The sequence below is a fragment of the Pseudorca crassidens genome, chromosome 17 (genome assembly GCF_039906515.1).
Source record: "Pseudorca crassidens isolate mPseCra1 chromosome 17, mPseCra1.hap1, whole genome shotgun sequence".
Taxonomy (NCBI): Eukaryota; Metazoa; Chordata; class Mammalia; order Artiodactyla; family Delphinidae; genus Pseudorca; species Pseudorca crassidens.
In genome coordinates this window covers 72,114,233-72,137,012 of record NC_090312.1, presented here as the reverse complement: position 1 = coordinate 72,137,012, position 22,780 = coordinate 72,114,233, and the positions used below count along the sequence as shown (strand labels likewise).

Here is a 22,780-nt window from a genome sequence, read left to right as displayed (position 1 = left end):
AAAATATTTCTGCGAGCACAGATATTAAGCTTTATGCTCTATTATTACTTTATTTATTTTTTTTTTTTTTGCGGTACGTGGGCCTCTCACTGTTGTGGCGTCTCCCGTTGCAGAGCACAGGCTCCGGATGCGCAGGCTCAGCGGCCATGGCTCATGGGCCCAGCCGCGCTGCGGCATGTGGGATCTTCCCGGGCCGGGGCACGAACCCGTGTCCCCTGGATCGGCAGGCGGACTCTCAACCACTGCGCCACCAGGGAAGCCCTATTATTACTTTTAAGAATCGAGAGATTTTATGCGAAAACGTGGTGTCAAAAACATTGTTTTTCTATCATTTGTTTGTTAGCCTAACACTTGTTCTCACAAGGTCAGTGCAAGCATGACTGCAGCTGTTTAAAATGAAAAGCAAATATGTGAACACAATTTGTAGAGCTCTGAAAAAAATGTTTATGCTGAGCCCCCATGACTTCTCATTTAAAAGGTCCATAGAGCACAGAGGACCCCTTGCAGAATGAGCACTCCTGCATCTCTTTCCTCTTTGGTAGTCAGAGTTCATCTGTCTGTGCAGCGTGCAGCTTGGGTAATTGGAGTTAATCTAATGCTTTAATCTTTTGGGTGGAGGGAGTGAAGAAATACACAGTCTGTCTCATGAGACATAAACATATCTTTCCAAATAGAAAAAGTGTGTTTAAAATAATTCATAGCTTTGCAGGGCCCTGAGCAATCTAGCAGAGCTCCCTGATTTTCCCAGGTGTCTAAAAACTATAAACTGCCCAAATATTATTCAGATATCATCTCACAGTGAGACCTTACCTGATGCCACTATTTGAAGTTGCAGCCCTGGCTTCATTCCCTTTTTAGAAAGTTTTCACCTTCCCAGTTGTCACCATGTGATACACTATACAGCTTATCTGGTCACTGTTTGTTTCCTCCCAGTAGAATTTAAGCGCCAGGAGGGCACGGACTTTTGTTTGTTTTGTAAACTGCTGCATGAACAGCACCAAGGGCAATGCATGGTTCGATAAATGTGTTTAATTAATTCATTAGTGAAATGACTTAACAAGTATTTACTCTGCACAGCATTGGGTTTGACATTATGGGATATAAATAAGAGGTAGAAGATCTTTTCATGGTCTTGAAATAAAATAAACATGACATTCCTATGGAAAAATGAGCGTCAAGATATGCGCATATGTGCTGTTGACTAGAACAGCATGTCATCGGTATTTGGTAAATAAAAGAGAAGATGATTGTGGGCTGGAGAAACTACGCCTGGGCCCTTTGTTCAGTTATGGTTTAGTTTGTTTTGCAAATTCTATATCACATTGTTTGATAGTAAAGACTGATTCCATTTTTGTGTCATTTTGAGTTAGTTCTATAAGAAACAATTTAGAGCCAAACATGCAAGTCTAGCCTGGTGGAATCAGTGCTGCCTAGAGTCTGCATCAAGTTTTTTGCCAATTCAGAGTCTGGAAGTGTGTTTTAGCCTTGAGCCCAGTGGAAGAGCTTTGCGTTTGGGCAGATTCACGATGTTTCATGATGACTGGGTTGTGGATGGTATTGGAGTAGCCCCTACTACCGCCTGTCCTCACCTGTGTGTGACTCTGTTTAGCATCTTAGGGTCAGGACGGGCAGGACTCCTGTTTACATGAGTGTGAGAACAGTTTGTCCACATGATATTCTCCCTGACAAATAGAGAAAGCCTGGGGGAAACCCAGGGCAGGCGGAGAGGGGCAGTGGGATTTTAACGTCTGAAGGTAAGCCAGTGCAGAGGTTTAAGCCCATTTAGTGTTTATTTTAATATTTGGATAGCACTTTAAAGTTTCTCAGGTATTTTCACGTGGTGGTGACAATGGCTGGGAGCGAGGTGATGCCCGTTGAGTACCAGCAATATGTTCTATGCATTTCATTCTCACAGCAGCCCTGTGGGTAGCTATTCTTATTATCCACTTTTCATAGATGTCAGAGAGAACCATCCTGGTTTTGCCAGGAGAGCATAGCTAGTCCGTGGCAGAACCTGGATTTGAACACAGCTTTCTCATCAAAATTGTGAGCTGTTTCCATTACTTATTCTGAGAGGAAAAAGTGAACTGTGCATGACAGGCGTTTTATGCAATAGGGTATTAATTTCAGGTGACACCTAGAAGAAGCTCTAGAAATATCTGTAAGCCTATCATATTCTATGAGCAAGGTAGTTATCTGTAGCCGCCAGTGTGAAAATGTGCACTTATTCTTTTTTTTTTTTATATCCCACTGCAGCCTTCTGTCTTCAATAACATACTCTCCTAAATTAGAACGTAAGGCATCAGAGTCCATAGTCCCAACAGACAGTGACAACGAGAAGGGAGAGAGAAACAGCAAACGCGTCTGTTTTAACGTGGCAGGCGATGAGCAGGAAGATTCAGGTCACGACACCATCAGCAACAGAGACTCTTACAGGTAATTCATTCATTCCTGAAACTCATCTCATTGACCAAGTCAAATGTGATTCTGTATTTTCCACAAAGGTCTTGAAAAAAATTTTTTTTTTTTTTTTTTTTTTGCGGTACGCGGGCGTCTCACTGCTGTGGCCTCTCCCGTTGCGGAGCACAGGCTCCGGACCCGCAGGCCCAGCGGCCATGACTCACGGGCCCAGCCGCTCCGCGGCATGTGGGATCTTCCCGGACTTGGGCACGAACCTGTGTCCCCTGCATCGGCAGGCGGACTCTCAACCACTGCGCCACCAGGGAAGCCCTTGAAAAAATTTTTGACTGTTGTTTTTGTTTATTATTCCCACAAAATAACTGCTGGCTGTTACCAACCTCAGACAAAGCATAGTGAGACATCACTATCTTTCAAATTCTTCCCTTTTATAATCTGAGTAATTTGGACAAAACATTTTTTCTCCAACCGAGTGGACCTCATTTAGGAGATTTGTTATTCTTTTATGGATTGTGTAACATGTATGGCAAATAAACAAGTTGTGCCTATATTGACAGTTTTTTCTTGAATATCTGTTTCTGATTATTGGACTATTGGGTAGTGAATAGGAGTTCTTTCTGTTTTGTTTTTCCTCCTTCCTATGTTCTGTGATTCAAGCTAATTGAACTAGTTTCACGTGCTCACCTCTGTGACCAGCTTTGTGCGTTTCTTCTTCCCTCACATGCCTTCTGTACAATTTTGATAGGACTGCTGTAACAGAGTACCAAGAACCAGGTGGCTTGAACAACAGAAATTTATTTATTATCCTACAGTTCTAGGGCTGGAAGTCTGAAATCCAGGTGTCAGCAGGGTTGGGTTCTTTCTGAGGGCTGTGAAGGAAGGCTCAATGTCGTGGTTGCAGACGGCTGTCTTCTCCCTCTGTCTCTTCCCATCCTTTTCCTTCCAAGCCTGTCTCAGTGTCCATGTTTCCTCTTCTTATAAGGACACCAGTCATACTGGATTAGGGCCCCCACTAGTGACCTCATTTTAACTTGATTACCTCTGTCAAGACCCTCCCTCCGAATGAGATCACAGTTTGGAATACTGAATGTTGGACTTCACCATATGCATTTAGGGGCGGGGGAGGGAGAGATACAATTCAACCCATAACACCTTCCCTCCAGACTCTGTCGAGTCATCTTCTTACCAGACTCTCAAATGATGGCTCTTCCAATGAACTTCCTTAATTGAAAGTGCTTTTTCTCCTTTGAATCCTTGTGTCACCTGGAACCTCATTGAGACCTGTGGCAACCTGCCACGTATGCTGAGCGTGCAGCTTCAGAACCTCCCGTTTTATGTACATTCACCGAAGACAAAACCTCTCTTACTCTTATTTATTATACAGTGTTTTACAGTGAAAAGATATTTAGTAATTATCTTTAAATCGAAGTTGTTTCATCAGAGATGTTTAGCACAAACTAGTAGCTAACATTAAAAGCATTCTTACCAGACGCAGGGGGAAGCAGGATGATTTCACGGAATTCCTCCCACAGCCCTCTGTGGCAGGTTCGGATATTAACTGCATTTTACATCTGAGGAAGTTGAGGCCCGCAGGAGTTACATAATTTACCTAGGAAATCAGGTGGCCTGGCTCTCAGTTTATTAACCATTCTACTATTCCAATTTCTATGTGAAAAGGATTTTGATGAATACGTGAGTTAATTATTCCTAGAAATTTAATGATATATAAAACAAATTAACCACTTTTACCATTTCACTTACTTTTAGCTTCTAAGGAGACCAGTATGCTCTTTAATAAGAACCTGTGGTTTCTCTCCAGTGGGAAATTACAGATCTAAAAATACCTTCTTCCCTCAAATTCTAGTTATCAGATAATTAACATTACTCTCAGGTTCTCTCTAGGGTAAAATAGAAATTTTAAATGTACATTTAAAGTTAAATAAGTCCCTTTTACTTATTCTGAGAGAAAAAAATATTTATGTCTCCTGCACTACTTCTGAAATCTGTCATGGGTCCGTATTCACACACAGACATTTCTAACTTTCTTTCCCTTGATGTTCATCATTATCCAGCACCTAGCAGGTGTGGTGTCCTGTGCTGGGCTCCGGGATGGAGACAAGATGCCATCTTCCTGGGGCGGGGGAAGGGTGGGAGCTCAGAGTGCAATTAATAAGTTATCCTTTAAGTTACTAGAAAGGGTTGAAAGGCAGAGCTCTTGAAACAGGATTTTGTCACTCTTAGCGAATCAACTACAGGCATATACCATCAAATGGATTATAACGAATTTTAAGTTTGGTTTGACTCCTGTAAATAGCTATGCATTTTAAAATTCAATTATGATTAGATTATATGACAAGAAAAGTTGAAATATGACCGAATTGAAAATACTTTCGTTTAAAGTAAGATAAAATGTGAGTTGAAAAAATTTATCTTTCTCATAAATTTCTATAAAGCATATTAACACATATAACCGTGACATAATAAGTTTATCCAGTAAGAAGTGGCAGGGAAACTTTGCCAGATGCACTGCTAAAGTGACACGTACCTCATTCTTCGCAGCGACTGCAACAGCAATAGGAATTCCGTCACCTCCTTCACCAGCATCTGCAGCAGCCAGTGCAGCTCGTATTTTCACAGCGATGAGATGGACTCAGGTGCGTTTGGTGAAGGCACGCGGACGCTTTGATGATGCCGAACCTAAGGGATTAATTTGCCTGATCCATTTTTACCTTTCATTAGCCATTCTCGGTGGCCACACACACTGCCTTTCAGTTTTACATGCTTGAGAAAGTCAGCTTCCCAATCCCATTATAAACAGAGTGAATTTTTAAAGAGATGGAAGAAACAAACTAATTTTTATGTTAATAAGTGATGTTTCATGATATTTCTGTGTTACTGCATGGTACCTGTATGATAGGTACACAAGAAACAAGTTTTCTAGGATATTAGGCATTGCTGATTGTGTAAGGAGATGGGATGGGCTTTGAAGCAGGATTTGAAGGCAGCAGATGCACCTGAGCTAGCCTGATGGGCAGTGGGGAAGGGAGTGATGAGAAAAACACTGCTTGAAATAAATACCTTATAAATGTTTTATTTTGTGTGTGCTAAGAAAAAGACTTTCCATCGAGTTAGGAAAAATCTTAATTTTTAGATGTGCAGTTTATTCCAACTATTTGACCATTAGAAAAATTCACCATTTGAAAGAATCATTAATGTGGGTACCACAGGATTCTTTCTGTGAGACCCTCTGCTTTCATCTCAGTTTTGAAGGAGCAGTAATCTGACATCCTAATAGTTATTAAAGCTTTTGGAATTCTTTTTCTGAACATGAGAACTAATGTATGGAATAAGAGCTAGTGTTTATTTATTTTTTACTTTATTGACATTAAAATGCTTTGGAATGTTAAACATAAGATGAATGATTTATTTTTAATATCTAGGTGATGAGCTTCCCCTGAATGTTCGCATTTCTCGTGATAAACAGGACAAGATCCACAGTTGCCTTGAGCATCTTTTCAGCCAGGTACAGTTGGGACAGTTGTGGGTATTTTTTCCACAGACTAAACTGTCAGAAATTCGTTTTTCAGACATAGTGGAAGGAGTCTGGAGTCAGAACGGAATCTGTTCCTGCATCCCCTGTACCTTAATTTCTATAGTTTACAATGGAAAAGAGATTCCTTCAGCCAGCTAACCCAAAGGATTGTTATGAATGTCAAGTATTTCAGTCTTTAGAAAATTATAAAGTGTCCTACACACAGGAGTTATTCTGTTCATTATTTGTTTCTTTGTGGGTTTTCAGATTCCTCCATGACATTTCTTGTTCACCTTCACTCCTAACCTCAAGAAGCACAGGGTTGTCTTGTGCTCATGTTGTATTTTGCATTTTTAAAAAATTTATATCCACAACCAAAATTCATAGTGTAGAAGCTTTTACCACTTTGAAAAGGATTATGATAACTTTTAGGTGTTTTTAAAAAATAATTCTAGAACTCTTACTTCTTTTATAAAGAAAATTTATATTTTGTATGAATATTTGGTAGGATAGTAAGAGATGTCATTGTAAATGTTATCAGGTGAGTTTATCCTGATATTTTATTTAAAGATAGATTTTGCACGCAGCATGGGATTTCAAAAATAATTGTTGCTTTGAGGAAAAAAGTATTTTACAAGGTTGACTCTTGGAAATACCGAGAAGTTATGTAACTCCCAGAAATCTCTGCTGTTATGGTAGGTGGATTCCATTACCAATCTCCTGAAAGGCCAAGCTGTTGTGAGGGCCTTTGAGCAAACCAAGTACCTGACACCAGGTCGAGGGTTACAAGGTAAGGTTTACAAAGTAACTGTTAGAGGCAACTGGGAAACAAAAGTGGGAGACAGTATAGTGAAGCAAAAGCATGGCCTGAGAACAAAAGTTCTGGGTGCTCATTTCATAATTCATTTACTACTGCTTCTATTTGGATAATTGTTGAATATATATATATATATAAATCAAGGCCTTTTAGAGTTCTTTGAAAGTTTAAAACGTTTAGTGCCTGTAGGGGCCAAACCGAATGAGTTAATTGAAGAAATATAAGTGTTGAGTTGCTTTTGCTGAAACTAGACTTAATGCCTACTTGGTGGTAGGTAGCCCAGTGATGGGGAGAGGGGTTTGGGGAATGGCGGTTGGCAAACAGAACAAGATCTAGAGCTCCCACTTTCTGACGTCTAGTTTAGGATGTTGAAATAGAGTTTTTATCTAAATTCGCTCCTCTGTTTAAACATTTGTAAAAAGAGAATAATAAGATTTGACGTTGTTTTAGATTTAACAGATTTTCTCCTGTGATAGAGCTAAAGAAATTGCTACCATGATAATAGCCTAGGACCACAGGAATGAAAGAAAGAGGATTCTTTGTTTATGGGCTTGTGAACTGGTAAATGGTTGAGACTTAAGAGAGCTTTTCTGTGTTTATTTAGAGTTTCAGCAGGAAATGGAACCAAAGCTGAGTTGTCCAAAAAGGTTAAGGCTTCACATCAAGCAAGATCCTTGGAACCTTCCCAGCAGTGTCCGGAATCTTGCTCAGAACATCAGAAAATTTGTTGAAGGTCAGGATGAAAAGCAAAGAACATACCGTGACATTAGCAATACTCATTTAAAAACCCATCATGCCTTGATTACTTTTTGAAGTTTTTCATGTTAGGAGGAAAATAAAAGGACTGAAAAGGGTGAGTGAAGGCGGAGGAGGGAAAGAAGGAATAAGATGACAGAACCTTGTGTCCCAAGGATCTAAATGACGTGGACTGTATCACAGAAAATATTCTCAGGCAATAAAGTAAGGGCTCATTCTTAGGAAGACAAGTGGAACGTGGAGGGATTTTCATATTTTATAACATGAAACAGTATGAGAAAAATTCCTAAAGGGTTCACAAAACGTATGAAGCTATACTTCATGGAAAGTCTACAAAATCAATCGTGAGTCTGTGAGAATCAAAAGAATGACATAGGTTGCATCATTAAGTTTCTCTTTCAGAAGCGTTTGTCTAAGTTGATTGTTATTAACTAGCATAAGTTTGTCTACTCAGCATCCCATAACTGATACAGCCTCTGATTGGAGATATAAAAGACTTCAGGACAACTCTAGTGAGCCTGGTTGCATGTTGTTTAGGGTCAGAGTTATTAAGTAGAAAATTCTGAGAGTTTCTAAAGTGATTGTGGTGAAAAAGATGAAATGAGAAATTTGTTTAATTTTTTTGTAATGTCTAAATCAGTGGTTTTCTTCCCAGTATTAGACCAGTGGTTGGCAGTGTCTAGAGACATTTTTCCATTGTCACAATCGTGGGCATGCTATTGGCATCTAGTGGGTAGAGGCCAGGGATGCTGCTAAACGTTCTACAAGGTACCAGACAGTCCCTCACAACAAAGAATTATTTGGTCCTAAATGTCCATAGGGCTAAGGTTGAGAAACCTGTACAATGAATATCATGGCTGTATTTCCCCGTCATTTGTATGTCATTGGGATGTGGTGAATAGTAATCAGCAGAATTACATCATAACCCACTTTTTTTTAACCCATCACTACCATTTTTTTAGGGTAAATTAGAGAGAGTTGCATGCTTTGCTGATGGAAGACAGCTCTTACACCCTGTAGGGTCTGAGCCTGTGATGTCACTCCTTCGTGCCTCAGTGTGTTCACTTACTAAATGACAGGGATGGTGTAAATGTTCTGTGATTACCCGGTCTTCTACCTAGAAATATACTCAAGTATAACAGCTTAGGTATTCTTTAGAGATCAATAGAGAAGAAATTTGTACAGAAATGGAAAACTCCAAATAAATCACAAAATTCTATTGTATAATGAAATCTTTTATTCTTGACAACTGGATTTCTTGACTGTATCTTTATTTTGTAGCTAAATATAATGATTATTTGTGACACATTGTAACATCACGTTCAGTCAGAAGTCTGAATTTAAAACCCCCCAAAATAATGAACAGCAAAAACGACAAACATATTTTTAAAAGCTGTGAGCTTTAAGGAATTTAAGCATATACTTTACTGAGTAAAAGGTATGTTTTCGCTGAGTGGATGCCAGTGTCATAACACTCCTAAAAGTTACAATTTGTGAATCTAAATGCAGTTATTCTCATCATCTCTGATTTTTTCTTTTTACATTGTATTTGTTTTTAGAATAAATGCAATATCAATCGAGAACAAAGAAACCCTTAACACTTTTTCTTTTGTTTTGTTTTTTGAAGAGCTTTATCTTTAAGAAAGTAGCTTCTAATGCAGGGCAAAAAACTTATTTTTTAAAAAGTTTTTTTTTAAGAATTTTACATTTTCATCTCAAGTCCTGCCTTATATACTCAGTACTTCTTTTCACAATGAGCAGTCATCGCAATGACAACTATCTACATATATTGATTGATTGATAGATGTTGTGAATATTAGTGTCACTCTTGGTCATGGGAGCCCAGCAGCTGATTGAGCATGGTTGGCTGTGCTGAGTCCTCCAGTCAATAGAGTCAACAGAGGGAGGGCTCTTGGCAGAATTTAAGTTGCATCCCTGGCTGCAAGTCTCAGAGAGCTGCAGTTACTCTTTGGGTAAGAGCTGTGATTGTCACCGTGATAAGTGAGTCTTTTAAAACAATCAGTAGTTCAGCTCAGTGGACCATCAAGGGAGGGGACGAGCTACCATTTCCTGGTGATCTGTGTGGTGTCCGGTCCTGTTGTATGGGGTGGAAGCAGCAGCTCTGGGATCCTTGTTCTGTGGACAGACTCAGAAGTAACCTCACCCGTTCAGCATGAATTCATCCTGTTCAAGTTAAAGTGGTTTTCATTCTATTTCCCAAATTGTCTTTATGGAAGGATTGATTAATGGAAGGTTAGGTCTGGGCTGGAAGTTTAACATAATGTTACCTTGCCGGAATGTCAGGGTGTATATGTATAGCTGGGATGACCCCATTCTGATGTTCCCGTAGGGGAGGAAAAAAATATCCTTTTTTTCTTTAACTCTCCCAGTAAATTAGTCTGACGAAAAACAAGTTAACAAGAGAAAAGCACATAAATTTATTTATTATAATTTTTACATGAACACGGGAGCCTTCATAAGGAAATGAAGACCAGAAGAAAAGGTTAAACCTGAGTGTCTTTATACTAGGTTTGAAGAAGAGTAGAAAGTCCTGGAAAAATTTATAGAACAAAAGGGTATGAGCTAAGTGTAGTAACCGGAGTGTGGGGTGGGGGGGGGTGTTCAGCAAGGCCTGTTCCTCTTGGCATCCCTCCCTCTTTGGAGATAAGGATGATCCTTTCCTTTGGGTATCGCTCTCCTGAGCAGCTTATGACCTGCTTCTGGGGGAAAAGGGAGGTGGTCAGAGTCCTTCCTGCCCTCACTGTTTCTCAGATTCCTTCAGCTTAAAATAATTCAATATGCCAAAGTGCCGTGTTTGGGGGTAGCCTGTTCCAAACCCCATCATTCCTTCATCTCTGATTTCAAAATATCCTAGCAAGTATATACCAAATATGATATCAAGGTATAATAAGTGTATGGTCTTTATGTAGGAGGGACTGTTCCAGTGCCGTTCATAAGTTATCACACTGCATGCCATTCACTCAAAGCCTGTAAACTGAGGGCAGAGGAGAGCAGAAGAAATAGTGGACTAAATGGGGGACAGAGTCATTGTGTGGTATCACTAAGATAATCTCCTAATTCCTCAGCTAAGTTACGGAATCACAGTGTCAGCTAACTGAAGATATTTTTACGTGGTTAGCCCACTGTGGTATTGTGATTTATAATAAAAAATATATATTTGGTCTTCATCCCCTTTTCTGGCACAGAGATCAAAAAACCCTTGAGATTTCCTGTGATGAGAGGATAAAGCTGTCTTTTCTTATGTTAATGAGGTGACTTTTGGAAATCACCAAAGGATGGTGGCTGGTTGCCTGGGGAACCAACCCTGTGAGTAGAAGGTTGGAATTTTAAGTCCCACCCCTGACCTCCAGGGAGGGGAGAGAGGCTGGAGATTGAGTTCAGGTGCTAATGGCCAGTTATTTAATCGACCACGCTTATGTTATGAAGCCACCATAAAAACCCAAAAGGAGAGGACTGGAGAGTTTCTAGGCTGGTGAACTTGTGTTGGTGCCTGGAGCTCGGTGCCCTTTCCCCACGCCTTGCCCTGTGCCTTGCCCTCTTCCATCTGGCTGTTCCCGAGTTACATCCTTTTATAATAAACTGGTAATCTAGTAAGTAAAATGTTTCTCTGAGTTCTGTGAGCTGTTCTAGCAAATTAATCGAACCCAAGGAGGGTATCATTGGAACCTCCTGTGTACGGCCAGTTGGTCAGAAGCACAGATGATAACCTGGACCTGTGATTGGTGTCTGAAGGAGGGTGAGTGGGTAGGGAGACAGTCCTGTGGGGCTGAGCCCTTACCCTGTGGGATCTACAGGTAGATAGTGTCAGAACTGAATTGAATCGTAGGACACCCAACTGGGGTTGAAGAGTTGCTTGGTGGTGTGGGGAAGAATACACATCTAAATTGGATCCACCATCACCTTAAATTCAAATGTCTGTTAGTGACGTTTCAACTCTTTGTTGCCTACAAAAGTTATACTCCTTTTAAAAGCTCCTATTTCTCTAGCAACCTACTTTTTTTCATTTTTTTCTCTGCCTTTGTCCTAATATCCTAAAGAGCTTCTTCTTCTTCTTCTTCTTCTTCTTTTTAATTCAAAAGTCTGTTCAGTTTTTCCGTTTTTCTTCATATCTCAGTTACTAAAATAGTTTTCTAGCTAATCCCTGTCTCTATCTTTTCTGGTTCATATACACCATCACCAGATTCATTCTCCTAAAATATCATGTTCAGTACCCTGCCTCAGAGCCTAGTTATTTTCTGTTAGCTAAATCTAAACTCATCAATCTGAGGCTGAAAGCCGTTTTTCAATAGGGCTTTCCAGTTGTATCCCAACCTCAATCTCTTAATGATACAATAAAATCTTTTCTATGCTAGATTGTTGAATGTTTGGCATTTATTCTCTATTCCCTTGCTAACACTATTTCCCACTCTTAGGATATGTACTTAGTCCCCTGACAATGAACTTCGAAAATTTAAAAAATTTTGAGACTCTCTTAAAAAAAATTCGATACCAATTTTAGCCATATCCAGGTTACAATAATAATAGCGCTTCACGGGTACACAGCACTTTAAATAATTTTCCAAGGCTTTTAGTATATATTCCCATTTATTTTTTATACACAGTCCTATAAAATAGATAAGATAGATGTTATTATCACTTATGAATGAGCAAGTTGAGACTCAAAAGTAGATTAACAATGTACTGAAGATGACAAAGCTAGTGTATAACAGATGGGTCTCCTGACTCAGTCCAGTGCACTTTTCTGCCTCTGAAATCCATTTGTTCTTGTGTCTCACTCGTAAAACTTAATGCCCTTTCAGGCATTTCCTGCATTTCTTACCTGTTACTTTCGTTGCTCTGACTCTGCTGTGAACCTATTTAGAATAGGGTACAACCTAGCCTTTTTTATTTCCCATAATCTTGGTTACATAAATGAACTCTTTATGTTTTAATGTTTTCCTATTGCAAGTAAACTATTTACCAATTGGAAGCAAATGGACACAGAGCTCATTGGGCACATAGCAATCAGTATGATGTTAATACACATCATTTATCAGACATCTGTGATTGGCCCTGTGTGGGGATGGGGTGAGAAGAGTATTTGGAAATACTTAGCATTTTTCTGTCTTATAGGGCAGTATCTTGACCTACAGATAGGAAAGCCACAATATATACATATATTTCTAATAATAATACACAGATAATTCACAATATCATGTACACATATTTATTAATATATATTTATATATTATATTTCATATATTCTTTATATATTGTATATATTTTTTAAAAGTTTAAATTTTAAAAATACTATTTGACAGTTTATTGATCAAGACCAGAATAGCTGTAGGTGTTCAGAGAACACCACGCAAGCTGCAACAGCTAATGATGACCTACAACGGTAGCAGGATTTGAATGCTGTTTCATAGGCTCATGTAATTCAGATCTGGAAGAGATTTTAGGGTCTTGAGCAGTGAGTAGAATTTATATAGGTAGATAGGCAAAAATAGCATGTCAAGTGAATGGGATTTTTATTATCTAATGTATATAATAAGGTTGTGCTAGTTTTTACTACACAGTTAAAATGTGATGTTACTTGCAGAAAAAGACTGAACAACTGACTGGTATGTTTTCTTTCTCTGCAGAGGTAAAGTGTAGGATACTCCTGGCTCTTCTTGAATATTCAGGTAATATTTTACATTATTTTTACTATTTGAGATTATTATAGCCCACGACCTTAGATGTCTTATGATATGAAGGCAGTGTCTTCAGCTGTTTACAAAATAGATGGAAATATGATCTCTACCTTTTCTAAAGCCTGGCAGAGATTAAAAAAATACTTAGATAGTATTTTGATAAAAACATAAAACATATGCTCATCTTCAATTAAAGGTTAAAAACATGAAAACATATAAATGTATATTTCTACAAAATATAATTTAAAAGGAGAAAGGGAGGAGGTTTTGGTAAAGTTAATTGTACAGATAGGCTTTTTTGTGAAACTGTCTAACTTTTGTTATAGCAAGGATGTAGGCGGGTTCAGATTTAAGGAGAAACAGACTGTACTTTTGATAGGAGGACTCTCAATCTGAAATCGTTTTGCAAGGGCATGGACACAGAGAGGGGAAGAATTTGTGAGCACTTTTACAATCTGTCACTCTTGGAAAATTTAAATTATAAATGAATGACCGAGCCAGCTTAACCAAGAGGGCCTTTTGTTTTTTTTGATGCTTGGTTTTTGCTTTGCTTTTTGACTGAGTAATAATATCAAAAGTATCTTACATTTTTTGAGCTTTAATAATGACAGTGTAGTCGATGGACCTCATTTTTATGGATTTCACTGAGTTCTCACAACTACTCTGTGAGAATATTATTATTGTTTCCACAGTTTTAAAGGTGAAGAAATCTACATTCAAGCAGATGAACAACTAGCACATGGTAGTCAATCAACACATACTTTGGGACATCTAGAAGATTAGGCATAGAGATGCCTTACTGGGTGAATAAATAAATAGTAGGTGCAGTTTTGAAATTCAAACTTAGTTCTGCCAATTCCAGAAATGGTCCTGGAATGCATTGCTTTATTTATTAATATTCAGATGGCTGTTCTTATTTTGATTTCAATTTCATTTTTCTATTTCTATCATAATTCTCCTTTTTCCTACTTGATTTACTCCTTTTTTCTATGTTACATTTGAATGATACCAAACATAGCCAGATTACTCCATATTGTTGGCTATAAAATTATGCTTTTCACTTGAAAAGGGTGGACTGGGTCTGCTAAACATTATTCTTAATTGTCTTTTATTCCTGTCTTTCTGTCTCTCTGATCTCTTCTTTTTGTTTCTTTGTTTATTTTGCTTTCTTTCCCCTACAATCTCAGAATAATGACAGATTACTTGCATGTCTAGAAACCATCTCATTCTTTTCAGATCAGCAAACTTACAATGGAATTTGAGTTTTTTAAACAGTTGAGACTAAATTAAGTGTTAATGTTTTTAAACATGTCTGTAGAAGATGAATTTAAGTAGGTGCTTAAATACTGAAATGAAACGGAAGCCTTTGATAGGTAAAAATCCATTTGTTTTGAGTGTATTCCCACTACAAGGGAATTTTTACTTGGTGAAAATAAACGAGCTGTCAAAAAAACCAGAACTTGCTTTTCTTCTTTTACTAGAAGCTGGGAGCAGCTGTTGTGATTCTTGCTGTAGTTCTTATTGATAAAAATGAGGAATGAGAATAGCTTTGGTAAAGGATGGACACTTGTGACTTTCGAACAGCTGCATAATTAAAAGGAAAGGACCTGTATGTTTTTGCTGAAAGTTTGCTTATTGGGTTTCTTTCTTTGTCACGATGTTCCTTCTCTATTTAGCAATAAAACTGAGCACACATGTGCCAGGCACCATGCTAGATGCTAGGGAAAAGAAGAATCATGATAATATCACTGTCCGTTTTCACCTTGCTAAGTGCTTTAAATGTTTTTATCTCATTTATCTTCATCACAGATCTAAGAAGTAGGAATAACCTCAATTTTACGAATAGGGATCTGAAACCTAGAATTGTATAGATTAAAATTGGCAGAACGGGAAGTTGAAAGCAGATTATATGCCTCTCAAGTCCCTGAGCATAAATCACATGATATGCCACTTCCCCTGGCGTTGATGTGCTGACGGTCCCTGGGGGAAGACAAGCATGTGAGCAAACTCACAATGCTAGGTCATTAGCCCTTCAGTAGGGGGAGACACCCCCAGACCTGCAGGGGCAGAAAGAAATGCAGACTTCCTGAAGGAGAGAGGACATTCCCCAAAGGGAGATAATATTTTAGTAGTTCAATGAGTTGACTCTTGAAGAATGATTTCAAGTTTGCTGGGTGGTGAGGGGAGGAGGGTGGCCCGCAGCCAGAGGGCCCATAGACCAAGGATCACCTTTTTTTTTTTTTTTTTTGCGGTACGCGGGCCTCTCACTGTTGTGGCCTCTCCCGTTGCAGAGCACAGGCTTCCGACGCGCAGGCCCAGTGGCCATGGCTCACGGGCCCAGCCGCTCCGCGGCATGTGGCATCTTCCCGGACCGGGGCACAAACCCGTGTCCCCTGCATCGGCAGGTGGATTCTCAACCATTGCGCCACCAGGGAAGCCCAAGGATCACCCTTTTAAGTCAAACTAAATCCAGTCATTTCAAGAAGCCAGAGAATGAGCTCATACATTTTCATTTACCTTATTTCATTTGTTTCTTAGTTGGTCTACTGGTTCATTATTTTCATTCAGTAAATATTTGTTGAATGTCTACACCCAGTTAGAAATTATGCACAACAGAATAAGTGTTTTGTTTTTTTTCTTAGTTGAGAATTGGACAAAGTTCTTTCCCAGTTTAGCCATTTTATAGTGACCTGTAAAACGCTCTTTTCTGTCTATTAGAGCAGGAACATAGTATATAACTACTTAAAGGAAATGTCTAACACATGTTGTTAGTTAAATTAATAGGTTGAACTATATGGAGTTGCCATATTCAATCATGTTGACCTACTAAAACAGCAAGTTCATATAGTTCCACCTAGTCAATGAATATTTTTATTATATAATTAAATATTTTTAATATATGATCCTGTTTCTAACAAAATTTTCAAGAGTAGCTTTTACTAACAGTGAAACTAAGTAACAAGCAGCAATTATGTGTACACATGCTTTGAGGGTCATTAAAAACAGGTGTTCCATGTTCTTGGTAAACAACTTAAAAACTATGCCTTTCTATCAATAAAGCAAGAACTCATTGCTGAGTAAAGGCAGCATGTTTATCTACGTTATACACTAATTATTGACAATGCTTCTTCATTTCAGGAGATTCTGAGCTCTCAAAATATTCAGTGCACTTTTGGGAGTACGATGATATTTACCTGTGCCGTTCCTCTAGTACAAGAGATTTCTCAGTGTACAGAATGTATGGCTTGGTGTTCGTGTTGTTTATGTAGTTTGTGTTACATCCAGCGCCCCAGAGAAGTGAACCTTTTGGGGTCAGGTTCTCAGGGGCACAGCTGCTTTCCATTTGAAAAACCTGAGGTCCAGGACTGGTACTTCACAGGGTAAACATACCTTCAAAGTGGGTCAATCAAAATTCCGGTTAATTGCAGAATAAGAATGCTAGTAAAAATCAATTTATGCTAGAACTGCAAATATTTTACCTATTTCAAAAAAATATATAGGAGTTTATGAACTGGACCTGTTTATACCTTATGAAGTTGAATAGGTGACTTCAGGAGATACATTTGCATATTTAAGATATCCAGATTTGCATATTATTACAAGCAATTGGACATGATGCTCTTCCCCATGTGTGTTTCACATTAATATTTGAATAGGTCTAGTAGGTAATTTTTTAAAATTTAGTACTAATAATATTTTATTTCATTTACCAGCACAAACTGAAAAACTGGACTTTGAGTTTTCTTTAGGAAAGTGTCATGTACTAGTACAAATTGTGTTCCATCATGAAAAATAAAGTAAATAAAATAAAGGCTTATTGTATTGGGTTTTATAAAACAATATAGTGATCGCAAAATAAAGTTACAATATCAATTAAGAAAAATGAGCTTAATGTTTCTAACATTTTTGGGTGTTCAGTGTTTTCTAAAAGGCATACTTGCTCAAACGTATGTGCTCATGAATAGAGCTCAAATCCACATTCTTCCCATGGTGTGAGTTTAGGGAATGGATGAAATAACGGTGAATGCAAATGCTGAATGAATTGGTCTTATTCAACTATGACGTTTTCCAAAACTTCCTTTATGTTCTCCTGGATCACAGACAGTGAGACACAGCTCCGAAGAGACATGGTCTTCTGCCAGAGTCTTGTGGCCACAGTCTGTGCCTTCTCCGAGCAGCTCATGGCCGCCTTAAACCAGATGTTTGACAACAGCAAGGAAAATGAGATGGAGACTTGGGAAGCCAGCAGAAGGTGGCTGGACCAGATAGCGAATGCAGGAGTTCTTTTTCACTTTCAGTCACTTCTGTCACCAAACTTGGTAAGGAACCACAATGCCTCCCACTGGCTGTGTCAACTGGAACGTACATTGGGACCTATTCCCAATAAAACATGGTTCTTCGTTATTGTATCCACAGTCTTCCAGCTCCTTTAAAAGGATATGTTTTTCCATGGGCAAATATAACTTTAATAAGTATGTGGAAATATCTTTCCTGATTTTTATTCTCAATGGCTGCTAAAAGCTGAGAAAGCCTCCATCTGTTACCAATTCCTGTATCCCTAAGCACCGGCCGAGAAAGGTCAGCAGAGGAAAGAGTATCTGCTGCGGTTGCTTATTTGCAGTCCAGAAGGAAGAGTCTGCCATGAGACCCGAGCTCCCCCTGAGGTTGATGTTCTGGAACGTGCTCTTAGAAGAGCTCTGACAACTTGCATGCCATACTGTCTGACAATCTGGTTAGAATTTGCATGTGTTAAATGATTTTATTTCCTTCCTTTGTGTGCATGTTTTTCCTGTTAAATCTAAGAACATTGCCTTAATTACTGTAAAATATTCCGTGTTTATGCATCAGTTGTCCACAGCGGAGATGAAGAAAGCATCTCGGAATATTTGATAAAACTGTGGTGAACTTAGAGTTTTTTCACATATACTTCCTGTGGTTCTGATAGTTGTCATGATGTATAAAGGCAAATATGTTCAGTTTATTTAAACTTAAGGTGCGTGTTAAATATAATTTTGATTTGAAACATGAGACGGTATTTTATCTGTTAAAGTACACATAGAAAATGTAGCTACCAAGTAACATGGTTGAGTTTTTAAACGATTGTATATGAGTTTATACATCAAAATAATGTTTTTCTTCAATGGTATTGAGGACAGGGGGGTAATTGCTGTACTGCACGGTCATAAAAAGTTCTGGAATGGTAAGGTAAGAAAGTCCATTCAGCTGAATGAAATTCAGAGAAACAGGATTAGATTCTTTTGAAAAGACTCTATATACTCCATGTGGGTGATGAATTTTTTATTTGGTTGCTAATATAACCAAATAAGAAAGATTTAATTAATGAAAACTTTGAAATAAGTCGCTTGAAAAGTGTTTAAAAACAAAATAAATACTAATTAATCATTGCCTATCAAATAAAAATTACGTAAGATAAGATGCACTCTTCCTAATACATGGTAGGCTTTAAGTATTTGTTGAACAAATTAATTAATGAATGAGGCTTCATTTCTATTCTTAAAAACTGCCATTGTCTAGGCAAGTGCTGGTACATTTATTTGAAATCTCAAGGAATGGGGGAAAGTATTTGTAATTCATACATCTGGTAAGTGACATATCCAGACTATATAAAGAATCCTTAAAACTAAAGAATAAAAAGACATCTCGATTAAAAAGCAGGCAAAGAATTTTTTTTTTTTTGGCGGTACACGGGCCTCTCACTGTTGTGGCCTCTCCCGTTGCGGAGCACAGGCTCCGGACGCGCAGGCTCAGCGGCCATGGCTCACGGGCCCAGCCGCTCTGCGGCATGTGGGATCTTCCCGGACCGGGAACCCGTGTCCCCTGCATCGGCAGGCGGACTCTCAACCACTGCGCCACCAGGGAAGCCCCAGGCAAAGGATTTGAATGGTCATTTCTCCAGAGAAGATATAACATGGCCAAAAGCACATGAAAAGACGCTTAACATCATTAGCCATTGGGGATGTGTAACTCAAAACTACAATGAGATACTATGTCACAGTGATGTGGATGGCTACAATCCAAAAGACAGACAGGCACAAGTGTTGGTGAGGATGTAGAGAAATTGTAACCCTCAGACACTGCTGGGGGGAATGGAAAATGGTGCAGCCATTTTGGAAAACATTTTGGCAGTTCCTCAAATTGTTAAATGTGGAATTTCCATATGACCCAGAAAGTCTACTCCTAGGTAATATCCAAGAGAAAAGAAAACTTATATTCTAGCAAAACTTGTACACAAATGTTCCTGGCAAGATTATTCATAATACCTGAAAAGTGGAAACAACCCAAATGTCCATGAGCTGTCTGATGAGTGGATAAACAAGTTGGGGTATATCCATACAATGAAATATTATTCAGCAGTAAAAAGGAGTGAGGTACTGGTACATGCTACGACATGGATGAACCTTGGAAACATGTTAAGAGAAATAAACCAGTTACGAAAGACCACGCATTATTTGATTACATTATTATGTAATAATAGGCAAACTTTAGAGACTGAAAATAGGCTAGTGGTTGCCTGGGGCTAAGGATTGGAGGAAGGTATGTGGAGGATGAATGCTAATGGGTACTGAGTTTCTTTTTTGGGGTAGTGACAATATTCTAAAATCGGATGATGGTGATAGTTACACAACTCTGCATATATACTAAAAACCCCTGAGCTGTATACTTAAAATGGGTGAATTTTATGGTATGTGAATTATATCTCAAGAAAGCTGTTTTGTTGTTTTAAATAGGTCTTATGAAACCCTTAAGTTTATTTAAAGAATTGATTTAAAAAATTCAAAGGTAGTTAAAAAAAAAGTCAAAGAAACTTGTAATCTTTCTGCCTTTGTAACAAGAGCGCTTAGGGCCTCCTAGAACCGTGAAGAGCTCCCTGGGAGCTGCAGGCACTGGCGGTCTGTGTGTTCCTGGGCTCTGAGCGCAGTCCTAGGTCCTTGGGTATGGGTTTAGCCACATCTGCAAGTTACAATCAGAGCGCAACCTGTTTGGGACATTTCTTCCTGTGTGTATTCCTCTCAATTGGAAGAATGCTGGTTCTTTAGTCCTGTCCCTACAATTCCAGATTCATGGCATTTTTCTGCTGCTTCAAAGGACTTTAAAAAGTAACAGTCTTATAAATATTTATCCAGCACTTACTGTGTACCATCCATTATATTAAGTACCAAACTAAGGTACAAAGATGATGATGCTATTAACCTTTCGGTATCCATGCAGTCCTTCTTTGGGGTCTGAGGCTGCCTTAGTGGGTTTTTTCCCATACACAATGGAAATTCTTTACCATCTCCTTCACCCTCTACTCATGCTGCCCCCAAAATATGGCTATAAGCTTACAGCAACTTTTAAAATGCGGGTAAAGCATGTTAAAATTATTGTTAAAAAGGATCATTTGGGCTTCCCTGGTGGCACAGTGATTGAGAGTCCGCCTGCCGATGCAGGGGACATGGGTTCGTGCCCCGGTCCGGGAAGATCCTACGTGCCGCAGAGCAGCTGGGCCCGTGAGCCATGGCCGCTGAGCCTGCACGTCTGGAGCCTGTGCTCCACAACAGGAGAGGCCACAACAGTGAGAGGCCCACGTACCACAAAAAAAAAAAAAAAAAAGGATCATTGACATTCTTAAGGAAACAAATGTACCTTTGAAAGAAAAGTTGTGTATGATTAGGTTAATTATTCTTTCATGAGGAAATTAGTAAAAGACTTTAGATAGTGCACTGAACTGCTAATAGGAAGGCCAGATCCAATAATAGAAAGATGATGTCACTGAGATATGCAGTGAACTTGTTACCATGTCTGGGCCTTACCTGCCTCAGCTGTAAAATATGCTGTAGGAATGAAATGAATGATTAAAACAAATCAAATCTCATATTCACAAGATTCTAGATTAAGGCCCCATAAAGGCAAGTGAAAATGATTCTTGTCCCCAGGCTCTTTGGAAGAAAAATCATTACATACATGCAAATTGCTTTTATCACAGTTTTCACAAATTGCAAATTGAATAATGCACAGGTTATCTTATCGTAAAGTACGATGACCATTATGTACTGGACTTTTTAAGAAAACAATATTTTTGTCTTTCAGCTGTTATATTTGTCAGATTATAGAGATTTAGAGGCAAATAGCATTTTTTCGTGTGTACACATTTGTAACTAATAAACAAAATCAATAGAACTAGAATCTAGCTACAAAATAGACTGAAAAAATCATTTAGACAGCAGAGAAAATATAAAACTACAAACGAAACATAACTGAGGATTTGTTAATTTCATTTTAGGCAGTAAATTCTTAGATGTGTTGATAATTTGGTTTGTACTTAAATAAAACACAAGTGAACCTAGTTTTGATCTGGAGTTGTTACATTGTACTATGTTATATTATGTTTTATCCCAAACAATCCTATCATATCATGTATTGTTTTTATTTCTTTCTAGACAGATGAACAAGCCATGCTAGAAGATACACTGGTTGCACTATTTGATTTGGAAAAGGTTTCTTTTTACTTTAAACCATCAGAAGAGGAACCACTGGTTGCAAGTAAGTAGTTAAATATTTCATGTATGTTTTGTAAAATTTCTTTGGCATCAGACGACAACATATGTCATAACTTTGATATGAATATATTTGATATGCAGTTTAAGTTTTATATAAAATATTATATTTAGGGTAAAATAGTAATAACCAACTGGGGAAGTGATAGAAAGTATATATAAATTAAATTTACAGCTAATTTTATACTTTTGTTTTTAGCTATTAGTCTGACCTCTAAAACTTTTTCGGAGTGTGTGTGTCAAATATTGTGCTACTCAAGATTGCCTTTTCTTTCTTTTTTGTTATTGTGGTGAAATATACATACCATAAAATTTACCATTTAACCCATTTTCAGTGTACAGTTCAGTGGTATTAAGTTCATTCAAAATGTTGTGCATGGGGCTTCCCTGGTGGTGCAGTGGTTGAGAGTCCGCCTGCTGATGCAGGGGACGTGGGTTCGTGCCCCGGTCCGGGAGGATCCCACGTGCCGCGGAGCTGCTGGGCCCGTGAGCCATGGCCGCTGGGCCTGCACGTCCAGAGCCTGTGCTTTGCAGCGGGAGAGGCCACAACGGTGAGAGGCCCGCGTACCGGAAAAAAAAAAAAAAAAAAAAAAATGTTGTGCAGCCATTTCCACCATCCGTCTCCAGAACTTTTTCATCTTCCCAAACAGAAACTCCATACTCCTTAAACAATCACTACCCTCCCCCGCTTCTCCAATTCCTGGTAACTTCTCTTCCACTTTCTGGCTCTGAATTTGCTTACGCTACGTACCTCATATAAGTGGGATCACAGAACATTTGTCCTTTCTGCTGCTTTTTTCATGTCAAGACTTCTTTTAATAAAAGAACTGCCCTAACATTTCTGACTATGTGGATAATCTCTGAGGCCAGCAAAACGTTCACTCAGATATATAATTATTACTTAGCAAAATTGATTGAGTTGGGTTTCCACTCCTTATCTTCAGTTGATCCTGTAGACAGTGTGTTAGCAAGCAATGAAAACAGTGTTTAGAGCCAAGAATAT

General features: G+C 38.6%; 1 protein-coding gene across 4 annotated transcripts in view; it reads left to right on the top strand.

Annotated features, from left to right (window-relative positions):
* PREX2 (phosphatidylinositol-3,4,5-trisphosphate dependent Rac exchange factor 2) overlaps positions 1-22,780 on the top strand; it is a 286,239-nt gene that overhangs the window by 171,174 nt on the left and 92,285 nt on the right. For all 4 annotated transcript variants that reach the window (XM_067712136.1, XM_067712134.1, XM_067712135.1 and 1 more), the window contains 8 exons: positions 2,257-2,436; positions 4,978-5,072; positions 5,859-5,941; positions 6,650-6,740; positions 7,372-7,500; positions 13,169-13,210; positions 17,321-17,538; positions 21,661-21,763. In XM_067712136.1, coding sequence (XP_067568237.1) covers positions 2,257-2,436; positions 4,978-5,072; positions 5,859-5,941; positions 6,650-6,740; positions 7,372-7,500; positions 13,169-13,210; positions 17,321-17,538; positions 21,661-21,763 — 941 coding nt within the window. The remainder of the gene's footprint in view (positions 1-2,256; positions 2,437-4,977; positions 5,073-5,858; positions 5,942-6,649; positions 6,741-7,371; positions 7,501-13,168; positions 13,211-17,320; positions 17,539-21,660; positions 21,764-22,780) is intronic.